This window comes from Otolemur garnettii, unplaced genomic scaffold, assembly GCF_000181295.1.
Source record: "Otolemur garnettii isolate 467f Iridium unplaced genomic scaffold, OtoGar3 scaffold00003, whole genome shotgun sequence".
NCBI classification, from domain to species: Eukaryota; Metazoa; Chordata; class Mammalia; order Primates; family Galagidae; genus Otolemur; species Otolemur garnettii.
In genome coordinates this window covers 45,751,398-45,770,813 of record NW_003852398.1, presented here as the reverse complement: position 1 = coordinate 45,770,813, position 19,416 = coordinate 45,751,398, and the positions used below count along the sequence as shown (strand labels likewise).

Here is a 19,416-nt window from a genome sequence, read left to right as displayed (position 1 = left end):
TGTCCTTGAGTAGCTTCTCATCTTGGCTGTTATTGGCATATACAAAGGCTATTGATTTGTGGGCATTGATTTTACAAACTGAGACATTACCATATTTTTGATCACTTCCAGGAGTCTTGTGGTTGAATCTTTGGGGTTCTCTACTTATGAGATCATATCTTCAGTCAGCAAAGAGCAAGAGTTTGACCTCCTCTGTGGGTGCCCTCTATTTCCTTCTCTTGACTGATTGTGTTGGCCAGAACTTCCAGAACTATGTTGAATAGTAATGGTGATAAGGACAACCTATTCTGGTTACAGTTCTAAGTGGAAAAGCTTTCAGTTTTACTTCATTCATTGTAATATTAGCTGTGGGTTTGTCATAGATGGATCAAATCAGTTTAAGAAATGTGCCACTATGCCTATATATTCTTAAGTGTTCTATTTAGAAAAGGATGGTGAATTATACCAAATGCTTTTTCTGCATTTATTGAGAGGATTGCTTTTATTTTTGTATGTTTTATAAACAATTAAATTTGTTACACTGAAACTGAAATTTAGTCTCATCTCCTGCCAGCAACAGCTCCCATCTTACTTAGATCAGTTCACTTTTTCCCTAACTGTGCTATGTGTAGTGTGTCTCATGTATGTATGTATCAGGTGCCAAGAAGGGGCGTAGGTCCCTCGATTATATTACCTCAGTTTTTGGCAGCTTGACCATCTCAGTTTCTGTCCTCGTGTGTCTAGAAAGAGGGTATATTTGGCCCTGTTGCTTGCACCCAATGTCAGGACATAACTGTAGGCAACTATCAGGTCAAAGCTGCAACTATGATAAACTCACCTTGTTATGATTTTTTTCAGTTCCCTGCAGAAGTTTACTTGCCTATGTTTACTCTCCAGAGTCATAGGGAAGTTGTTTTTTGTATTATGTTCACAATTTGTAGTAGTTACTTACCTATAAGAAGGTCTTGTAAGAACTTAATCCATCATTCCAGTAGAGGAAAAAAAAATTTGTTTTAATTTTGGAGCATTTTTCTTGAAAAAAAAAAAGTTTCTTTCCTCTTTTCATTGTTTTCACTTCTTTGGGGCTTCCTATGGTACTATGGATAGATTTCCTTTCTCTTTTTTATTTTTGTATTAAATCATAGCTGTGTACATTAATGCAATCATGGGGTACAATGTGCTGGTTTTATATACAATTTGAAATGTTTTCATCAAACTGGTTAGTATAGCCTTCATGGCATTTTCTTAGTTATTGTGTTAAGACATTTATATTCTACACCTAGTAAATTTCACATGTAGCCTTGTAAGATACACGGTAGGTGTGGTCCCACCAATTACTCTCCCTCCACCCATCCTCCCCCTCCTCTCCCCTCCCTCTCCCCTTTCACCTTCTTCTTGGGCTATAATTGGGTTATAGCTTTCATAAGAAAGCTATAAATTGGTTTCATAGTAAGACTGAGTACATTGGATACTTTTTCTTCCATTTTTGAGATACTTTGCTAAGAAGAATATGTTCCAGCTCCATCCATGTAAACATATAAGATGTAAAGTCTCCATCCTTCTTACCTATTTACTTTCTTTAATACTTCCTAATGTTCTTGTTCCATGTGAGGATCTTTTGTACTTTGCGGCTTCATTCACTGGCTGTGCACAGATTATGCCTTCCTTTCCATGTCCATTACTAAACTTTTGCCAGGACCTATCTTGAAGTATGTGAGGGGAAGGAGGTGAAAGAGGTTTCATCAGACTTATGTAACTGGCCATGGCTAAATTGTTTCTCCTAAAGGGTAGTTTCTAGAATGTAAATGAACTAGAGTTCTAGTATTTCTTGCCATGAGGAAAGCTTATAATTAATGGTAAAAATCCAATAATTGTTATTTTAGATAATCGATGTTTACGTAGAGCTATCCTCATTTTTATCAGTCTCTTTGCTTGCCCTTGCATTTCAGTCCTTTCCTTTAAGATCATATTCTTTTCTTAAAGAACATCATTTAGAAGCACTTTTTGGGCAGATCTGTTTTTGTTTCCTTAACAGGGAACAGTCTTGAATAAAGGTTTTCTTTATTGAATAAAGAATAAAGCTTTTCTTTCTTGAATGGAGTTTTAGCTGACTTCAGGAGTGTATATGATAAGTTTCCTCTCTCTAATTTGCCTGGTTGAATATGTAATCTATCATGTTTTCACTTCCTTACACTGATGTCATCTTTGTGAAGTTTCTGGTCTTAGTAGAAAACATATTCCACTGTTGATAATGATGTTTGCTGTAGATTTTTCATAGATGTCCTTTCATTATAAAGACATTTCCTTCAATGGCTAGATTGCTAAGATTTTTAAATTGCATCATGTATTTTGTATTCACAAATATAAAATCATACATTTTTATGTTATTGGAGTGCTTAATTACATCAATCAAATCCCAATTTTTTTGTTAACTTTGAATTTCCTTTTTATATTAAACTAATCTTGTTTTCTTGTTTGTTTGTTTTTGGCCGGGGCTGGGTTTGAACCCACCACCTCTGGCATATGGGGCTGGTGCCCTACTCCTTTGAGCTAGAGGCACCTCCCAACTAATCTTGTATTTTGAGGGGGAAAAGACAATTTAGTCATGGCACATTGCTTAATTCTGTTAAAATTTATCTAGCATATTTGAATCCAACTTAATAAGTGAGATAGATCATCAATTTTACTTTCTTTCAAAATCCCTCTCTGGTTTGAGTATCATAGTGTTTGGACATTGTGCCTTCTTTTTCTGCTCTCTAGAATGTTTTAGTAAGTTAGAATCCAAGTTTCTTGAAACATTATTTTGGGGCCAGGTGTATTCTTAGTGGGAAGATATAGAACACTCAGTTTTGACAACTCCATGCTTATAAAATTGTTTAACTTTTCTATTTCTTTCCTGGGTCAATTTTTATAAGTTTTAATTTTCTAATATTTATCCATTTCATATAAGCTGTCAAGTTCATTGATGTAATTTTGCTCATAAAACAGATGCATCTTTCTATCTTCTGTTTAAACTCTGTTTTCTGTAGTTATGCCCTCATTGTTTATTCCTGCGTATTGATGTTGTGTTTATTGATGTTGCCTACTCTTTCTACGTGATTGATTTTTAATGTGATTAGTGTTTACAAAGGAGGAGATTTCAACTTTCCTTCTTTTGAATCTTTTTCTATTTCCCCCCTCCTCTCTCCCTCACACATACATATATGAATACACACACAAGAAATCCATCTTTAATAATTATTGTAAAGTATTCTGTGATTGGAAAAGAATGATTTTTAAAATATTATTCATAACTGAATTGCATTAGCAATATAATGTTATGTTATTGAAATTGTATTTTGGAGGGCAGTACATGGAAGAACAGGGAGTTACATGTCCATGGACTAATTATCACTTCCTTGAATACGCACTGATGGCCGTTCCCTTTTAACATAAATTTCAGAACATATTAATGGAAGTATTTACCATAAAAAATATCATTGCAAGTTAACTTTGAAGATGTTTTATAATACTTTCCTATGGTAGTTAACCTTCCTTTTAAATATATAGTTCATTCATGTAAACATTTTAAAAGCCTAGCTTGGCTAAATATCAAAGTTCATATTATGTGTTTCAATGATCTATTATACACATAAAAGAATAAAAGTGAATATTGTGTTATTTTTATTAGTTTGCTAGGAAATGCTGATTAGACAGATCTGTTGTGGACTCCTATACAAAGCATTTTAAGTTTTCAAGTTCTTTGAAACTTTCTTTAACTGACATACTAAGTGGTTTTGGCAACTAAGCTAAAGAAAATCAGATTCTTAACTGTGTAACATATGGAGAACATTTGTTTCTAATGCGATGCCCCATCCTACTCCTTACAAACAGCTTGCTGTGTCACAGCTCTAATATCGTATATCTGAGCTTTGTCAATTTTTAAGGTGAAAACAACCCATGCCATTTCTTCAGCATTCTCTTTCCTTTTGTGTGTGTGATATTTGCGGTTGAAATCCTGAATCTGAGTGATTTTTAGGACTGACGCTGTAATTTACTTATGATAAGATCCCTAGACCTGCAGACAGAGAGGGTAAAAGAGGTTTCTGTGTGAGATTTACTCTCCGTGACTATGCCTGTCTTGAAAGTCTGCCAAGTTTGCTTTTAATGCTTTCGGTGCCTCAGGAGGGATCAGTTAGAATACCTGCTATTCTGAATAGTAGGTAATGGTGGAAGAGCAGGATTCAGACCACCAACAATGCTCAAGAAGCAAGTATCAGCACAAAAGGAGGTGCAGAAGATTTGCTTTTAGTTTAATAGGCATTGATGATGAAACATCCTTGACAGAAAGGTCTCGGGGGTGGTAGGATGAAAAACTTTCAGGAGCAAAAATTCTCAGGTTGGAAATCTGTTAATTCAAATATAAACATACCCACAAAAGCACAGGAAAGACAATTGACCTCTGCTTATTTCCTAGGTAAATTTCCGGTAATGTTATATGCAAACAAAAGCATATTAGCTATGCTAAATCATACCCTCAATATCATAAGATATGTTTGTGTGACATTTTGACCCAGAAATAATTTCATAGCAGATAAAGTAAATAAAATGTATCACTCTCTTATCCTAGAGTACCAACCTTTCTTTTCTTTCAGGGTAATGTGAGGGTACAAATAACCAGGTCACAATATTTGAATTTGTTAGATAGAGTCTATCTTCTAGTTGGGTCCCACACCCAAAAGGTGTGGCATACACCCCTACATTGTGCCCATTAAGCGGGAGCAGACCAATCTCCCCTCTTCCTCACTCTCACTCCCTCCCTAAACTTCTTTTTCCCAATGTATACTTTTGTTTTATCAAAGATCAGATGGCAACAAGAGACTGGTTTCATCTCTTAGTTTTCTATTTGGTTCCAACTGTCTGTGCCTCTGTTTTTGTGCCAGTACATTGCCATTTTGATCATTGTAGATTTACAATAGCCTACAGTCTGGTAGAGTTATGCCTCTGGCTTTGTTTTTATTACTAAAACTTGCCTTGGCTATATGGGATTATTTCTTGGTTTCATACGAAATGCAGAACTATTTTTTCTAGTTTTTCAAAATATAATGATGGTATTTTAATGGGGATTGCATTGAATCCGTAGATTGCTTTGGGTAGAATAGACATGTTAATAATATTGATTCTTCCCAGCCAGGAGCATGGTATCTTCTTCCACTTGATAATATCTTCTGCTATTTCTTTTTTTAGGGTATCATAATTCTCTTTGTAGAGGTCCTGCACCTCTTTTGTTAGCTATATTCCCATGTATTTTATTTTCTCTGAAGCTACTGTGAAGGGAATTGTGTCTTTGATTAGCTGCTTGACTTGGGTGGCTACACCATAAGATATCACTGTATTTCTTTTCTTTTTTTTTTTTTTTTGAGATAGAGTCTCAAACTGTTGCCCTGAGTATAGTGCTGTGGCATCACAGCTCACAGCAAACTCAAACTCTTGGGCTTAAGTGATTCTCTTGTCTCAGCCTCCCAAGTAGCTGAGACTACAGGCGCCCACTACAACTCCTGGTTATTTTTTGTTGTTTTGTTGCAGTTGTCATTGTTGTTTTAGTAGGCTCAGGCCAGGTTTACACCAGCCAGCCTGGATGTATGTGGCCAGCACCCTACCCACTGAGCTACGGGCGACGCCATTTCTTGATCACTTCCAGGAGTTTTGTGGTTGGGTTCCTTGGGTTCTCTAAGTATAAGCTCATGTCATCCACAAAGAGTGAGAGTTTGACCCCATTTGGATGTTCTTTATTGTCCTTCTCTTGCCTGATTGCATTGGCCAGAACTTCCAACACTATGTTGAAGAGTAGTGGTGATAGAGGACATTCCTTGTCTGGTTCCAGTTCTGAGTGGAAAAGCTTTAAGTTTTACTACCTTCAGTATGATATTAGCTGTGAGTTTGTCAAAGATGGCTTCAATCAGTTTTAGAAAAATGCCATCTTTGCCTATATGCTTCAGTGTTCTAGTTAGAAAAGGATGCTGAATTTTATCAAATACTTTTCTGCATCTATTGAGAGGATCATATGGTCTTTGTTTTTGCTTCTATTGATCTTTCTTTTTGCTTCTATTGATATGGTGAATTACATTTATGGATTTGCTTATGTTAAACCAGCCTTGCATTCCTGGGATGAAACCTACTTGGTCATTATGTATAATATGTTTAAAGTGTAGCTGTGATCTATTGGCTAAGATTTTACTGTGTATTTTTGCATCTATATTCATTACAAAATTGATCTGTAGTTCCTCTTTTTAGTTGGCTCCTAGAGTACTGAATTTTAAGAGCTTATCTACAGTTCAGAAATGTAAAAGATGGGGAAGTAATACTTAGGGAATTGTGACAAATTCAACATTAGAGTTGTAACAGACCTATTTGAAATATTAATTTAAATATATTCTTCATTAGATATGTAATCAATTTGGGTCATAAGTTAACTTTAATTTTGCTATTTTAATCATGCAATCTTTCTTGCATTACCTCACTCTTTTTGTATTGTTACAATATCTCAGTACTGTTTTATTCCCTTTAACATTACCCCCCAAATTTCACCTTACTTCAAAGACCTATGACACATTCATACCAAAATGTGAATTACTGATGACAATTTATAGAAACATACACTCCAAGAGTTGTATTGCATCAGAGGTTAGGTCTGTATGATCAACTAATGAATTTTAGCATAATGCAAAGAATAAATGAAGATAGATTTTAGGGCAGGAGGCACTGCATTCACACTACAAGCACAAACATTTATCCTGCCAGCCTATTTTATATCATGGTATAAGTAATGATTTTTAGCTTAAATTTTTATTTTATATCTATATAATCTGCATAAGTGTGTGTGTGGTTTTTTTTAATTTGCAAGACAATTAATTCATTGGGTTTTCTATTGTTAACTGTCAATTTTCCCATCATTAAAAATAAGCCATATACTACGTCCAGTTATAAGATTAATATTAAAAGTATCTGAAGCATATTTTCCTTTTGTTATTATTTCATAATAGCACTCTCAAAAAATTATTGGCTTATCCTCAAAAATATGATACCTTCCCCTTGTTGGTCATTGCGTCCTTCTTTTCAGCATGTTATTTGCACGGGATTGTGGTGCAAGGTAGAGGGCGAGAAAGAATGTAGAACCAAGCTAGACCCACCAATGGATGGAACTGATTGTGACCCTGGTAAGGTAAGTCTTTTGTGTCACCTGAATTTAATAATAATGCTATTGCATTTTCTTTTGCCAAGTACATATGGATCCTCTTTTTTTGTTTTTTTGTTTTTGGCCGGGGCTGGGTTTTTTGAACCTGCTACCTCCAGTGTATGGGGCTGGTGCCCTACTCCTTTGAGCCACAGGCACTGCCCCTGGATCCATTTTAACACTGATGGAATGATTTCAGTATATACATAAATACTAGCATTTCATCCATTCTAATTTTATATATTTTTTTAAATCCATTTTTTTTTAATATCAACGTAGTGGTTTTTAAGTTGTCATCGATTATGATCATGAACCTACAGAGTTAGGTACCAATATTACTTTAACAACAACAAAAAAAACCTGAATGTACTTATTTTACATTTGAAATTAAACAAATGTAAAATAAGCACAAATAATAGCCAAAGTGATAAAAATTTCTCAGAACCCCTGAGTCCTTTCAAGTAAAATATTGTCTCAGGGGAGCAACCAAGTGTACCTTTTCCACATTAATGTCAGTGTCACCAATTTGTAGGTTAGCAAATATTCATCTATGTAGTTTAATTTACTGTGGTTCATAAGGACACAGGAATTTATTACTATACATTTCCAGATCAAAATTATTGCTAATGCAAATTAATTTTCCTTCAAGGATTTTAAATAGATGGATCTTACATGTATTTATCATATGGTCAGTTTAATCAAATATAGAGGGTCAATAATTTATCAATTTGGATGCTATCTGGGTGAAGGCATAATGGGGTCACTCACTTTACTTATTAATTGTATGATCAGAAGATCAGAAACCTTGCCTCTGAAGAGCTTGAGTGTTTATTACATTTGAAAATAAACAGTAATGTAAAGAATCTTTAAGTTACTTCAGTTCATTTCTTGAGGAAAAAAATGTGGTATGTTAGTTAAAAAAACGCATTCATTTGAAAAATAGATGGAAATCTAGAAAATATACTTTTAGAAAATTGTTCTACACACAGATATACACAAACATATTCACACACACACACACACACACAAAGATGCTTATGTAAGGATGAAGTTTGAGATGGTGAAAATGGGGAAAAACAAAAATATCCCTCAAGGGAGGAATGCTTACAGTGTAGCTATTAAAAAACAGGTAGACATGTAAGTATTAATATGAATAGATTTATAAGACATGGCTGTTAATACATAAGCATAAGGTAAAACTGATACTTTATAATACATTATGAATTTAAGGAAAATGAAAACACACGTAGTATACATTTTTAAGCTCAAAGAACAAGGTTTGAAAATATAAACTCCAGACAGTAACTAGTAGTTACCTTTTGGGAGGGAATTGAAATTGATGATGCAGAATAGGGCAATGGAAGAGTAAATGTAACTTTTCTGCAGACATTTCTGGATTATCTGACATAAGCATGTAGCCATTTATTACTTCTATAATTTCTTTAATTATAAAAAGGCAAAAATGTACAAATCATTTTAAATCCAAAGTATAAAAGAAGGACTAGAAATGTTTTATCAGTTTCAACTATCAATAAGAAAATGGTTCCTTAGAGGGAACATCTGTGAAATGGCTATCAGTTGTGTACAGATTGTGCCAAATATTTTCTATGAGCTTAAATGGAGCAACAGAATTTGAATCAGTTTTATTTTTTTTAATTATACACAGAAGTGTATCAGTGTGTGTCTATCAGGCAAACTTCAAGATATTATGCTGAATAATTTATTGCTTGACTCTTAAAGCTGCACCACCAATAATTTTCATCATCCCTGAAACACAAAAGCAGTAATACTCAGAGATAAGCAAACATTCTACTGTGAGTCCTCAAACATCACGGAACCATTCTTCCTACTTAGTTCTTCTTTAGCAGTATAAAAATCTCTTCATTCTTATGTTCTGGCATCCTGCATATTTTATACTATTATTTTTTTCCTACCCATATTTATGAGACTAATTTGCATTCATGAGAGCTCTAAAATAAACTTTTTTTTATCAGCAATCAAAATTGTAAATACTCATCAAAAATAAAATGTTTTATTTCCCTGTAATCATAGTAACAGTACTCTTTGAGAGGTTCTATAGTGTTTTGTGTTTTGAAATAACTGATGAACCTCTCAGTTTTTCAGGCCATGTGGGTTCCATCAAATATCATCTGTTCCAGCTGTTGCAGGAGCCATCATGAGAATAGCTTCCAACAGTCTGCTGTTGTGTGCGGTAGTGCAAAATATTTGAATGCTTGCAACCTTGCACTAGACACTGCTGGCTTGGTATATTGCAAACTAAGAAACAAAGCTTCGGATTCTGTCATTTATAACACTCTGGCGATGTTAATCTAGTTCATCTAAGAGCATGTAGTTAAGTCTGAGAAAGGGCCTATAGAATTCAGTGATTGGAGATGATTTTCAAGATAGAGCTTTACATGCTATTTATAAATACTATTTTCTATTTTCTTTATTGAACTCTTCTATTTATACTATCATTTTTGTAAAATTTAAATCATCTTTCAATTTATAATACAAAAAATATGGATTTCACAGAAATTAAAAAATGGTAAATATATATATTGTGTGTACAGTATTTGATAGGAATGGGAAGAAGAGAAAACAAAAATAAAATGCCAATTTAATAGAAATTCAGATAGGTCAGAAGGTTTCTATGTCATATACTTAATTGTTTGCTTCCTAAATTGGGATCCTAGACATTACCATCCTATCTTGTCATAGGAAGTAATGGAGACGGTAGTATCCTAACAGTCATCGTGTGCAGGTGCAGGGAGCTGCTTGTCTTTTTCTCTTCTCTGCTCTTCTATAAGGTATATACAAGATTTGATCAGAAAATGATCAGGCTTCTGTGACATTTTCAGGGATCTCTTTCAATTACACGATTTCATGAACTTCTTGGACATGTCCACTTAAAAAGTCAGGAAACGAGTGGTGCCTGTGGCTCAAAGGAGTAGGGTGCCAGCCCCATATGCTGGAGGTGGCAGGTTCAAACCCAGCCCAGGCCAAAAACTGCAAAAAAAAAAAATAATAAAAGTCAGGAATATAAACATAACTGTTTTTGGGGGGGTTTTTTGTTTGTTTTTTTAGGGCAGGCACATTTCCAGAAATAGTCTATATTTTCCTTTGGCATTTTTATAATTCAGGCTGAACTAGTAGACAAGTTTTGAGTGTTTTAAACCCTGTGTAATATCTTTTTTTTAGACCAAAACATGCAAATGTTGTATGGAACAAAGCATATTGCTGGAAAGCTTCTGGCAAGCATCATTCAAATCTTTTTATACGTGACTTCGATAAAATGTATTGTATAATCATTCAAATAAAACATTTAACCTTTACCTCAATGTTGAGCCATAGCACCATCTAGAAGACACAAAAGCAGGATCCTGCAGTTTCTTTCAGAGATGCAAAATTACAAGCATTAAGCCTTTATTCTCTTTCTGTAAATTTGACTGATTTCTGTATGAAAATTAGCTCATGTATCTGTTTTCATTTCTTTTCATCTGCCAGGTGTGGTTTAGTTTATATGATGTCCAAGGCTGGGTGCCATTCCTCCCAGAATACTTTTACAGGAGTCTGCTATGAACTCCAGCCCCAGCTTGTTGCTAAATGGGTAAAAAGCTGTGACATGACTCTGGGAAAAATAAACACCCTTCAAGTAGGCTAAAACAATGGGACCAATTACAGTGTGACCACTTCCTCATTGGATTTTTTTCCCCATGATTGGCATAACATTGTTAAGATCTTAAAACAAGTAAGTGTTATAAAAGTTTCACACATTTTTCCCCTCGATTTCCAATTTTTAGACTGCGTGTTTTTACAAACCTCAATTTAACTAATGGCAATTTCAGCATATTGATACACTCTTGGGTTGTTGAGGTTAACTTTGTCTTTCAAACTTAGATTTAAAATCATTTGAGTCTAAAAGAGGTTGAATTTTAATGTTGACATTATTTTTAAAAATCTACAAGGGCCATTTTTTTTCACGAGACAGAATCTCACTTTGTTGATCTTGGTAGAGTGCAGTGGCATCATAGCTCACATCAACCTCAATCTCTTGGGCTCAAGTGATACTCTTGTCTCCGCCTCCCAAGTAGCTGGAACTACAGGTGCTCACTACAACACCCACCTATTTTTAGAGACGGAGTCTTGCTCTTGCTCAGGCTGGTTTTGAACCTGTAAGCTCAGGCAATCCACCTGCCTCAACTTCCCAGAGTACTAGGATTACAGGCGTGAGCCACTGCACCCCACCAGTTTTTTTTTTATTACATATAAAAGTAAAGTATTAACTGGGCCCAAACAAAACCACATAGCATACTCTTCTAAATTCTCCCTTCTAACAACAATAATAAAAACATATATTATTAAAACAAATTATAAATCTGTCAGTAAAGATCAGACTGAACAAAATTTTGGCTAGATTTCTGAAAACTATTATTTATAACATTAATGTCGTGATACCTATAATAATTTGTTCTTCTTATTATTTAGTTAATCTATATTAGATTCTTAGTATGGTCTCTGAATTGTGCTTAGTATTTCTTTGAACCCTGCAGAAGGTCTGCTCAGTAACTACACTACGATTATCCTTCACATTTTGAAAACGACCAAGCTAAGTTTGAAAGTATTTCTGTGATTTCCTCATAGTCCTATTTAAATTATGTCGCCCTCAAGTGCAAGTTTAGGCCTAGAAGGATCATCCGTCTAAATGTTCCTAATCATTACTTATTATTCTCAACATGATTTTGTTCTCTTAAACTTGTTTCCTATGAGTATTACCGCTCTGATTGTCAAGAGTAAGGATTATTTTTAACAATGTGTCTGCTGATCCAAGCAGTTGTTCCTGTGTGATCATAGAAGCAGCTTCACAGAGTTTTTTTTTTTTTTTTAAGTTAATAAAAAAACATGTGAAAAGATAATGACTCACTCTTGTCTTTCCTTCCCCATCATATTTCCCAGTTATCCAATAAGCTACGGAATAATGGGGAGGAGGATGACAGTATCAGCATCTAATTGCCCACGTCTTTTAAACAAATCTTGGCTTTCAGAAGAAAGCTTGCTATCATATTAGTGGTTGAACTTGACAGAAACACTTTCAGAAATAAAAATAGTATAAAGGAAGGGACTAAAATTAAATCTTTTTATTTTAATTACAAGGAGAAAGAGTACCCTGAATGCCTGATATTTCAAATCAAAAATGCTAAATTTCTGCTTGGATGTAGTTATAGAAATACATTCATCTCCTGTTTTCCTGTCTCATATAACTCAGTATGTTCCCTGTTCCTTTAAATTACACTCTGCTTCTTAGAACGTGTTAGTTTTCCCATTCTCATACTCCCTCCCCATCATCTTTGCCCTGTCTCCCTTACATAGTACACTCACGGACTTCTCAGGGCTAGATTCATAAACATCTGTGCACTGCTTTCATGATGAGACTGTATGATTGATGTGACACACGAACTATGAAAACTAGACCATCATGTGACTAAGACAACAAACAAGTGCCAATTTTACTTTTGGTCTTTTAAAATTCTATGTGTTTTGGGCTCTGGTAGACTTGATTATAACTGCAATTCCAGTGACTGTATAGACCAGTGAATGATTTTCAGTTGTGCCCCGATTTGTTCACCTAAGACATAACTTTTGGAATAGTGGTGTAAGGCTGGAGAGTGTACCAGCAGGACCTCAGCACCTGAACACCTGGCTGGAGAGTGGAGCCTGTGGAGTCCCTGTAGCCGAACTTGCAGTTCTGGGACCAGCAGTCGAGAGCGCAGATGTCCTGGGTAAACTCCAAGTTCCTGGCCTGGGGGAGTGGGGGGAGGACACTTTGTTGTTGTTCAATTTTGAAATGCCAAGGGGTTACTGATAGAGCATTTTGGGAAGCAAAACTCTACTCCACTTTGGAAAATAGAAAGTTTCCTCAAATTATTTATTTTTACATAAAAATTGTATTTAACAAGAAAATAAACACCAACTCTTCTAAGAATAAATAAGGAAAAAATGACAGTGATTTCTTGAGCAAATCAAATGAAACATATTTAAAAGAGCAGGAGATAGACATCAAAAAAATTAAATGAGGCTCAGTGTCTGTATCTCAGAAGTTAGGGTGATGGCCACACACCCAGGCTGGGGGGTTTGAGCCCAGCCCTGGGCTGCCAAACAACAAGGACAAAACTACAACAAAAAAAATAGCCAGGCGTTGTGGCAGGTGCCTGTAGTCCCAGCTACTTGGGAGGCTGAGGCAAGAGAATCGCTTATGTCCAAGAGTTTTAGGTTGCTGTGAGCTGTGACGCCAGAGCTCTCTACCCATGGCAACATAGTGAGACTCTGTCTCAAAAAAACAAAAATAATAATTAAATGAACATTTAAAAGAACCATGAGAAGAGCAGGAAAATGAAAGGACTTCAGAAAGAATGAGGATGAGAACAAAGTTAACGGTAAGAAAAGCTAAAACTAATAAGAAAACAAAACTTTGCTAAGCCCACGTACAAATGGGGATTATTACAAGATCAGCTTGTTCGGCCCCATCATTTTTAAAAGGATGCTAGGGAAGTGTGAGAAAAATCATTCCAACTTGAGTGCTTTAACTGTAGGGCTGGAGCTCAGGGACACCGTTAGTTCCATCACAAGCAGTTTTAAAGAATTTATATGAAAATATTTCCTCGGTGATACTAAGAACCAAACTTCTTCATGAGAATCTGAAGACTTTCTCTTTTATCTCCAGCCTCTTCCCTTTACTCCTCCATATTCATAGCAAATCGGCTCCGATTCTCATGTATTTTGGAAGGCACATGGAACAAGAATTAGAAACAAATACATAGTTTTTTACCAGACAAACGTGTGGATTTCCTGCTACTACCAATCATTTAATGTGTCCAACTTCTCAAAAGTAGATATGACAGCAAGAATTACACATTAATAACAGAATGATTTTTAATTAAAAATGGATAGTTAATATTTTTTAAAAAAGGAGATAAAAATGACGATTTATACTATCTTTTCTAGGTTAGGTTCTGAAGCGAGGGATTGTAATGGTCCCAGAAAACAATACAGAATATGTGAGAATCCACCTTGTCCTGCAGGTTTGCCTGGATTCAGAGACTGGCAATGTCAGGCCTATAGTGTTAGAACTTCGTCCCCAAAGCATGTTCTTCAGTGGCAAGCTGTCTTGGATGAAGGTATGACCCACCAAATCGCTGCCATCTTTTTTTTTTTTTTCATGGAGATTGTTTTGTTGTTGTTGTTTTATTTCCAATTAATATGAGATGCACATGATCGGGTTACACTGTTTGCATTGGTAAGGATAAAGTGTGAGTTTCACCACCATCTTACTTAAATATCCATCTAGGTTAACAAAGTGTTTTCCAATCATGAAGTTATTTTACGGATTATTTTCCAAATATTTCTCAACTTCATTTTTCACTGCCTTTACTTCTAACAACCACAAGCACTGACAAAAATATATTTTAAAAAACATGAAATAATACTAACGTACCTATTAGAACTACTAACATTAAATAGTACGGATAACAGTACATACTGGTGAGGATGGGGAGGACATTGCTGGTAGGGATGTAAAACTGTGCAGCCACCTTGAAAATAGTTTGTCAGTTCCTTAAATCATGAAAAATGAACTTGCTATATACAATGTGGAAACTGAACTCCTGAGTGACTGTGGACTACTATTCAGTAATCAACAGAAACAAATTTTTGACACAGGCCACAACTTGATGGATCTCAGAAAATCATACAGAATGAGAATGTCAATGTCAAAGTATCACATGTTTGTGATTCCACGTGGTCAAAATCTTGAAGTGACAAAGTTATAGAGATGACAGTTTAATTAGTGATCACAGGTATTGGGGATGCTGGTACTGATGGGTGTTGCTGTAAAGGGATGGCGTGAGGGAGACGTCATGCTAATGGAATGGTGTGACGTCTTGACCGCAGCAATGGTTGCACAAATCTGCATTGTGATAAAATGGCATGAAATTATACACACATGTGCCAATTCCCCGATTTGCTGTTGTATTATAGCTACTAAGATGTCACCATGGGGGACACTGAGTTAAGGGTAAATGGGGTCTCTCTTTGCTATTTTTGTAACTTCCTGTAAATCTTTACTTGGAAAGAAGAAGTTCTATGCAGATTATATACTGTCTTATTAGTTAAGAGTGATAATACTTGCCTCTGGTTGAGTGGGCTGTGGGTTTGAGTTGCAGTTATCAAAAGTGGCGATAGGTTCTCTGAGTTCATTGGCCCTGATGCCGCTAGTCCCTCTTCAATTTCTTGAGCTTTCCATTATTCCAATAAGAATTCTGTCAGCGACCTGAATTCCACTGTACCTCAATGTCACTGCACCCAGCTGATGAAATGCTTCTCCCAGTGTAGCATCTGCGTACAAGCAGTAATGGAAGCAGCCAAACGACAGGGAAGATGGTCCTACTAGGAATGGGGAAAAATATAGCAGGCATCATATGGTTGCCTTCTTATCTCCTGCATTAACACACTTCAGCCCAACATACGTCACTCTATCTACTTTCTCCTATATAGCAGAATTTTAATTCCTCCTTGCCAAAGCCAGTCTCTCCACCTGTGCCCTGGATGCCATCTGCATCTTCCCTCCGTGGATATCTTCCTGACTATTCCTCCTTTATCTTGTATAATTTCTTCTGTGTTGCACCATTCACATTCAATTTTCTAACATATTTAGGATTCTTCTACTCAACCACACAAGCCTTCCCTGGAGCTCATAACCACCTTGAACTGGTGCGCTTACTCTTTCCTTTCCTTGAACCCCATATTCCAGCTTTTATTACGATAGATTTCAGAAAAACAAATCTCCCACACTATCATCAAGAAGTCTCGTGGAAAGTAACCTAATGAATAGTTTCCCAGGTTCTTCTTACTTGGTCCTCTAGTAGACACAGTTGACCACCCATTGGATCTTGAAAACACTCACGTGCTCTGGTTTCCACGGTACAATAAAGACCTGGCTTTCCCACTAAATCTCTGTCGCATTCTTCTGTCTAACCCAGATGCTATTTTGTTTTCACTCTATATTTTCTTCTTAGGTGATCTCATCTATTCCCATGACTTCAGATATACAAGTAGCTCATGAATTTATGTCTTCAGCCAGATTTTTCATTTGAGCCCCAAACTCATATGTACAACTGCCTGCTTGATACATGGTGTAGCCACTTGAGTATCTGCAAATTTAAGACCACACTCATGATCTGAACCCTCCTTTTTCATGTCCATTTGATACTCCTGAGTGTCTCCCCTCTCAGGGAAAGTAATGCTCACTTTTCAGTTGCACAGACTTAATGACCAGGCTTGTCAGGGTGTTGTTGTGTCCCGTCCTCTTCAACTTCTCCTGCTCATGTCCTTTGTTCCCTTCTGTGGTCTCCTGTAGGGCCAGGCCAACTTCCATTCCAGCCCTCAATATATCTGCCCTCTGATTTCTGGGCCCTTCTACCAGCTAGTTTCTTGGCATAGTAATTTTTTCTTCTCAAGCTTTGATCTTTCTCTCTACTTATTTACCTTGAAAACTTCTACTGATTTTTAGACTCAGTTCCTCTAGGAAAAAAGAATTCCTCTTATCTTCCAAATTGGGTATGTGCCCCTTCCTAGTACCCCACAAATACCCTGTAATAGCACTTTTTAGTGTGCCTGTATTCTCTCAAATACATGTATCCATTCCTCATGTACCATCTGGTGTGTATTACACTTCTGATGAATATTTGCTAAATAAATTTGAATATACCTATCTTTTTATTGTAACAATATACTCAACATGAAAATCATCACTTGGTCATTTGAGTGTTGATTCCTCTCTATTTCTAAATGGCTGCAAGAATTAACAACGTTAAGTTCATTTGAAACCTATGTATTTGTATGTGAAATAAGAGATAGAAAACAGATTTTCTCCAGATTAAAAGAAAATCAGATTGGGATGAGTGTCAAGTTAGAACATTAAAGCTGTTGTAAATCACTATTAGGAAAGTGATATTTATCATCAAAGTGATCTGCGATAGCTGTTTATGTTATTAGCACACTAGCACGTTTGATAATGTTGCAGCACATATCAATCAAGCTCATCAAGTCTGTAGGATGGATAAAATATCCAGCTAGCCTGGATTTATAGCACTGAAATTAAAATATGTGTTTAAAAAAAACCCTCAAGTCTTAAGAACATATGGCACCTTAAAATGCAAGTGGCTGTATCTGTTACTCATATATGATAAATGAAGCTGTGTCTAGAAGAATTAAATGTAGACTGTCAATGCAGTAGTGAACATTTAGTTTTAAAGAAAAAAGACGCCTGGCTTCGTCATTCAGGTATTTCATATACGCTGAGTGTGCTGCGATTTGGCTGAAATCCATGTCTAATGCATATCTTGGAAAGGGTTGGTCTCTTAAATCAAGACAGAGCCTCTCTGCCAAGTATGGCATGTTACATGGATCACGACAGTGTCACAGTCCCGAGGACATAGTCCAGGAAGGAGGATTGGTATCGAATGTTTATGTCATCTGTAACACTAAAGTAAGCAGAGTGCATTGGCAATAATTTTTTATCTGAATTCTTGCTTGGAATGTGTGTGGAATTTGCTTAGAGACTAACTCCTTCCAACATTATCCATATATCTGGTTTGCTCCTCTTTTCAATGAAAACTTCAGGAACAGAATTATATATACCACTTTTAAAGCATTGCAATTACAGCAGCTGCTTTTCAGTCCAAAGATATGACATAGTAAGCAGTCACTGAATAAACATAACCTACTTTGAGGTGTGAGAGCACACTGAAATGCTTTATTGCAGCTTATAATGGCATCTTAAAGGAAAATTTCAAAACCATGCACATTAAAGGCCATGTTCCAACTCCCCAAAATTGTTCAGAGTAGTATTCAGAAGCCACATGCGAAAACTGTTTGAAATGTTCAATTCTGAAGGCTCATTTAACTGTCTGTCTTCGCTTTGCAAAGTGATACCCTGTTCCGTGCCTCTGGCTGTTATTTGGTATTTATAGAATCCCATCAGCATACGTGGAACTTTACTGAAGACATAAGGGAAGATCAGTGTCAGAGACTATAAACTATTTTCCATTCTATTTATACAAGCTTAATAAACAGTAAAGGACTTGACTGGTGTCAAGCCAGTAGAGTAGTAATGTAGCACGGAAATAACTCTGAAGTTTCAGATTTGGATAATTGTACTACTGGTGTTCCCAAATACTACAGCTCCTCTGTAGAAGGCTTAGAAATAGAAACAGCACTTTAAAAATATCTTGCCGCTTTTTGAACCTAAGAGGCGAGTGTTTTAACCCCAACCACCCTACTTTATTTCTCAATGAGGCACTTAAGAAGACTGCGAGCCGTTCAAGAATTCTTTAAATCAGTGGTTCTCAACCTTCCTGATGCTGCAGCCCTTTAATACAGTTAATACACCTCATGTTGTGGTGACCCCCAAGCATAAAATTATTTTTATTGCTACTTCATAACTGTAATTTTGCTACTGTTATGAATCGTAGTGTAAATATCTGATATGCAGGATGTGTTGTCATTGTTACAAAGGGGTCACAACTCACAGGTTGAGAATCGCTGCTTTAGATGGAATGTTTCTCTCCCTAGATATTATATGCACTGGCGTGCTGACGAGGGTTGTGTCCTCACTAGCACATCAGCAATTGCACAGAACAATGGATCTTCTCATGGGATTGTACTGCCTTTCTAAACATCCTTGTAAGATCTGCTCACCTTACAGGTTCTGCCTTCTCCCTTGAATAATTTTTCAATTGGAAAATGCCAATAGCATTAGTTAAAAAATGAGTGTGTTGAAATTTAGAAATAAGACATCAAAGAAGATCTCTTGGAGAAAGTTAAATGTTACCTAGAACTTACAAATAGGCAGGATTCTGATATATACTTAAAATAGAAATGATTTCAGAAGGTCTGAGCAAAAAATTGGAGTATGCAAAATATGTTTCAGGAGTGATTGGCCTATGAGTGGTATAAGTTGTGTGCCGGAAAATAACAAATGATATGTCTTGAAAATAAGTCGAAGCCAATTGCTTAAGAAAGAGATTAATATTCACTGGGTACCTATAGTAATTTCCCCATTATGCAGCACCCATGGGGACTGGTCGATTCAGATAAATGTAGTTTCTTATTGCCTGAGAGTGACTATTAAAAATAGGCCTAATTCGGCTTGGCGCCTGTGGCTCAAG

General features: G+C 36.0%; 1 protein-coding gene across 1 annotated transcript in view; it reads left to right on the top strand.

The window, feature by feature from the left end:
* The window catches only part of ADAMTS19 (ADAM metallopeptidase with thrombospondin type 1 motif 19), a 208,781-nt gene that overhangs the window by 116,017 nt on the left and 73,348 nt on the right, over positions 1–19,416 (top strand). Inside the window, exons 11-13 of the mRNA XM_003782335.3 lie at positions 7,079–7,180; positions 12,842–12,972; positions 14,195–14,367. Of these exons, the coding sequence (XP_003782383.3) occupies positions 7,079–7,180; positions 12,842–12,972; positions 14,195–14,367 (406 nt within the window). The remainder of the gene's footprint in view (positions 1–7,078; positions 7,181–12,841; positions 12,973–14,194; positions 14,368–19,416) is intronic.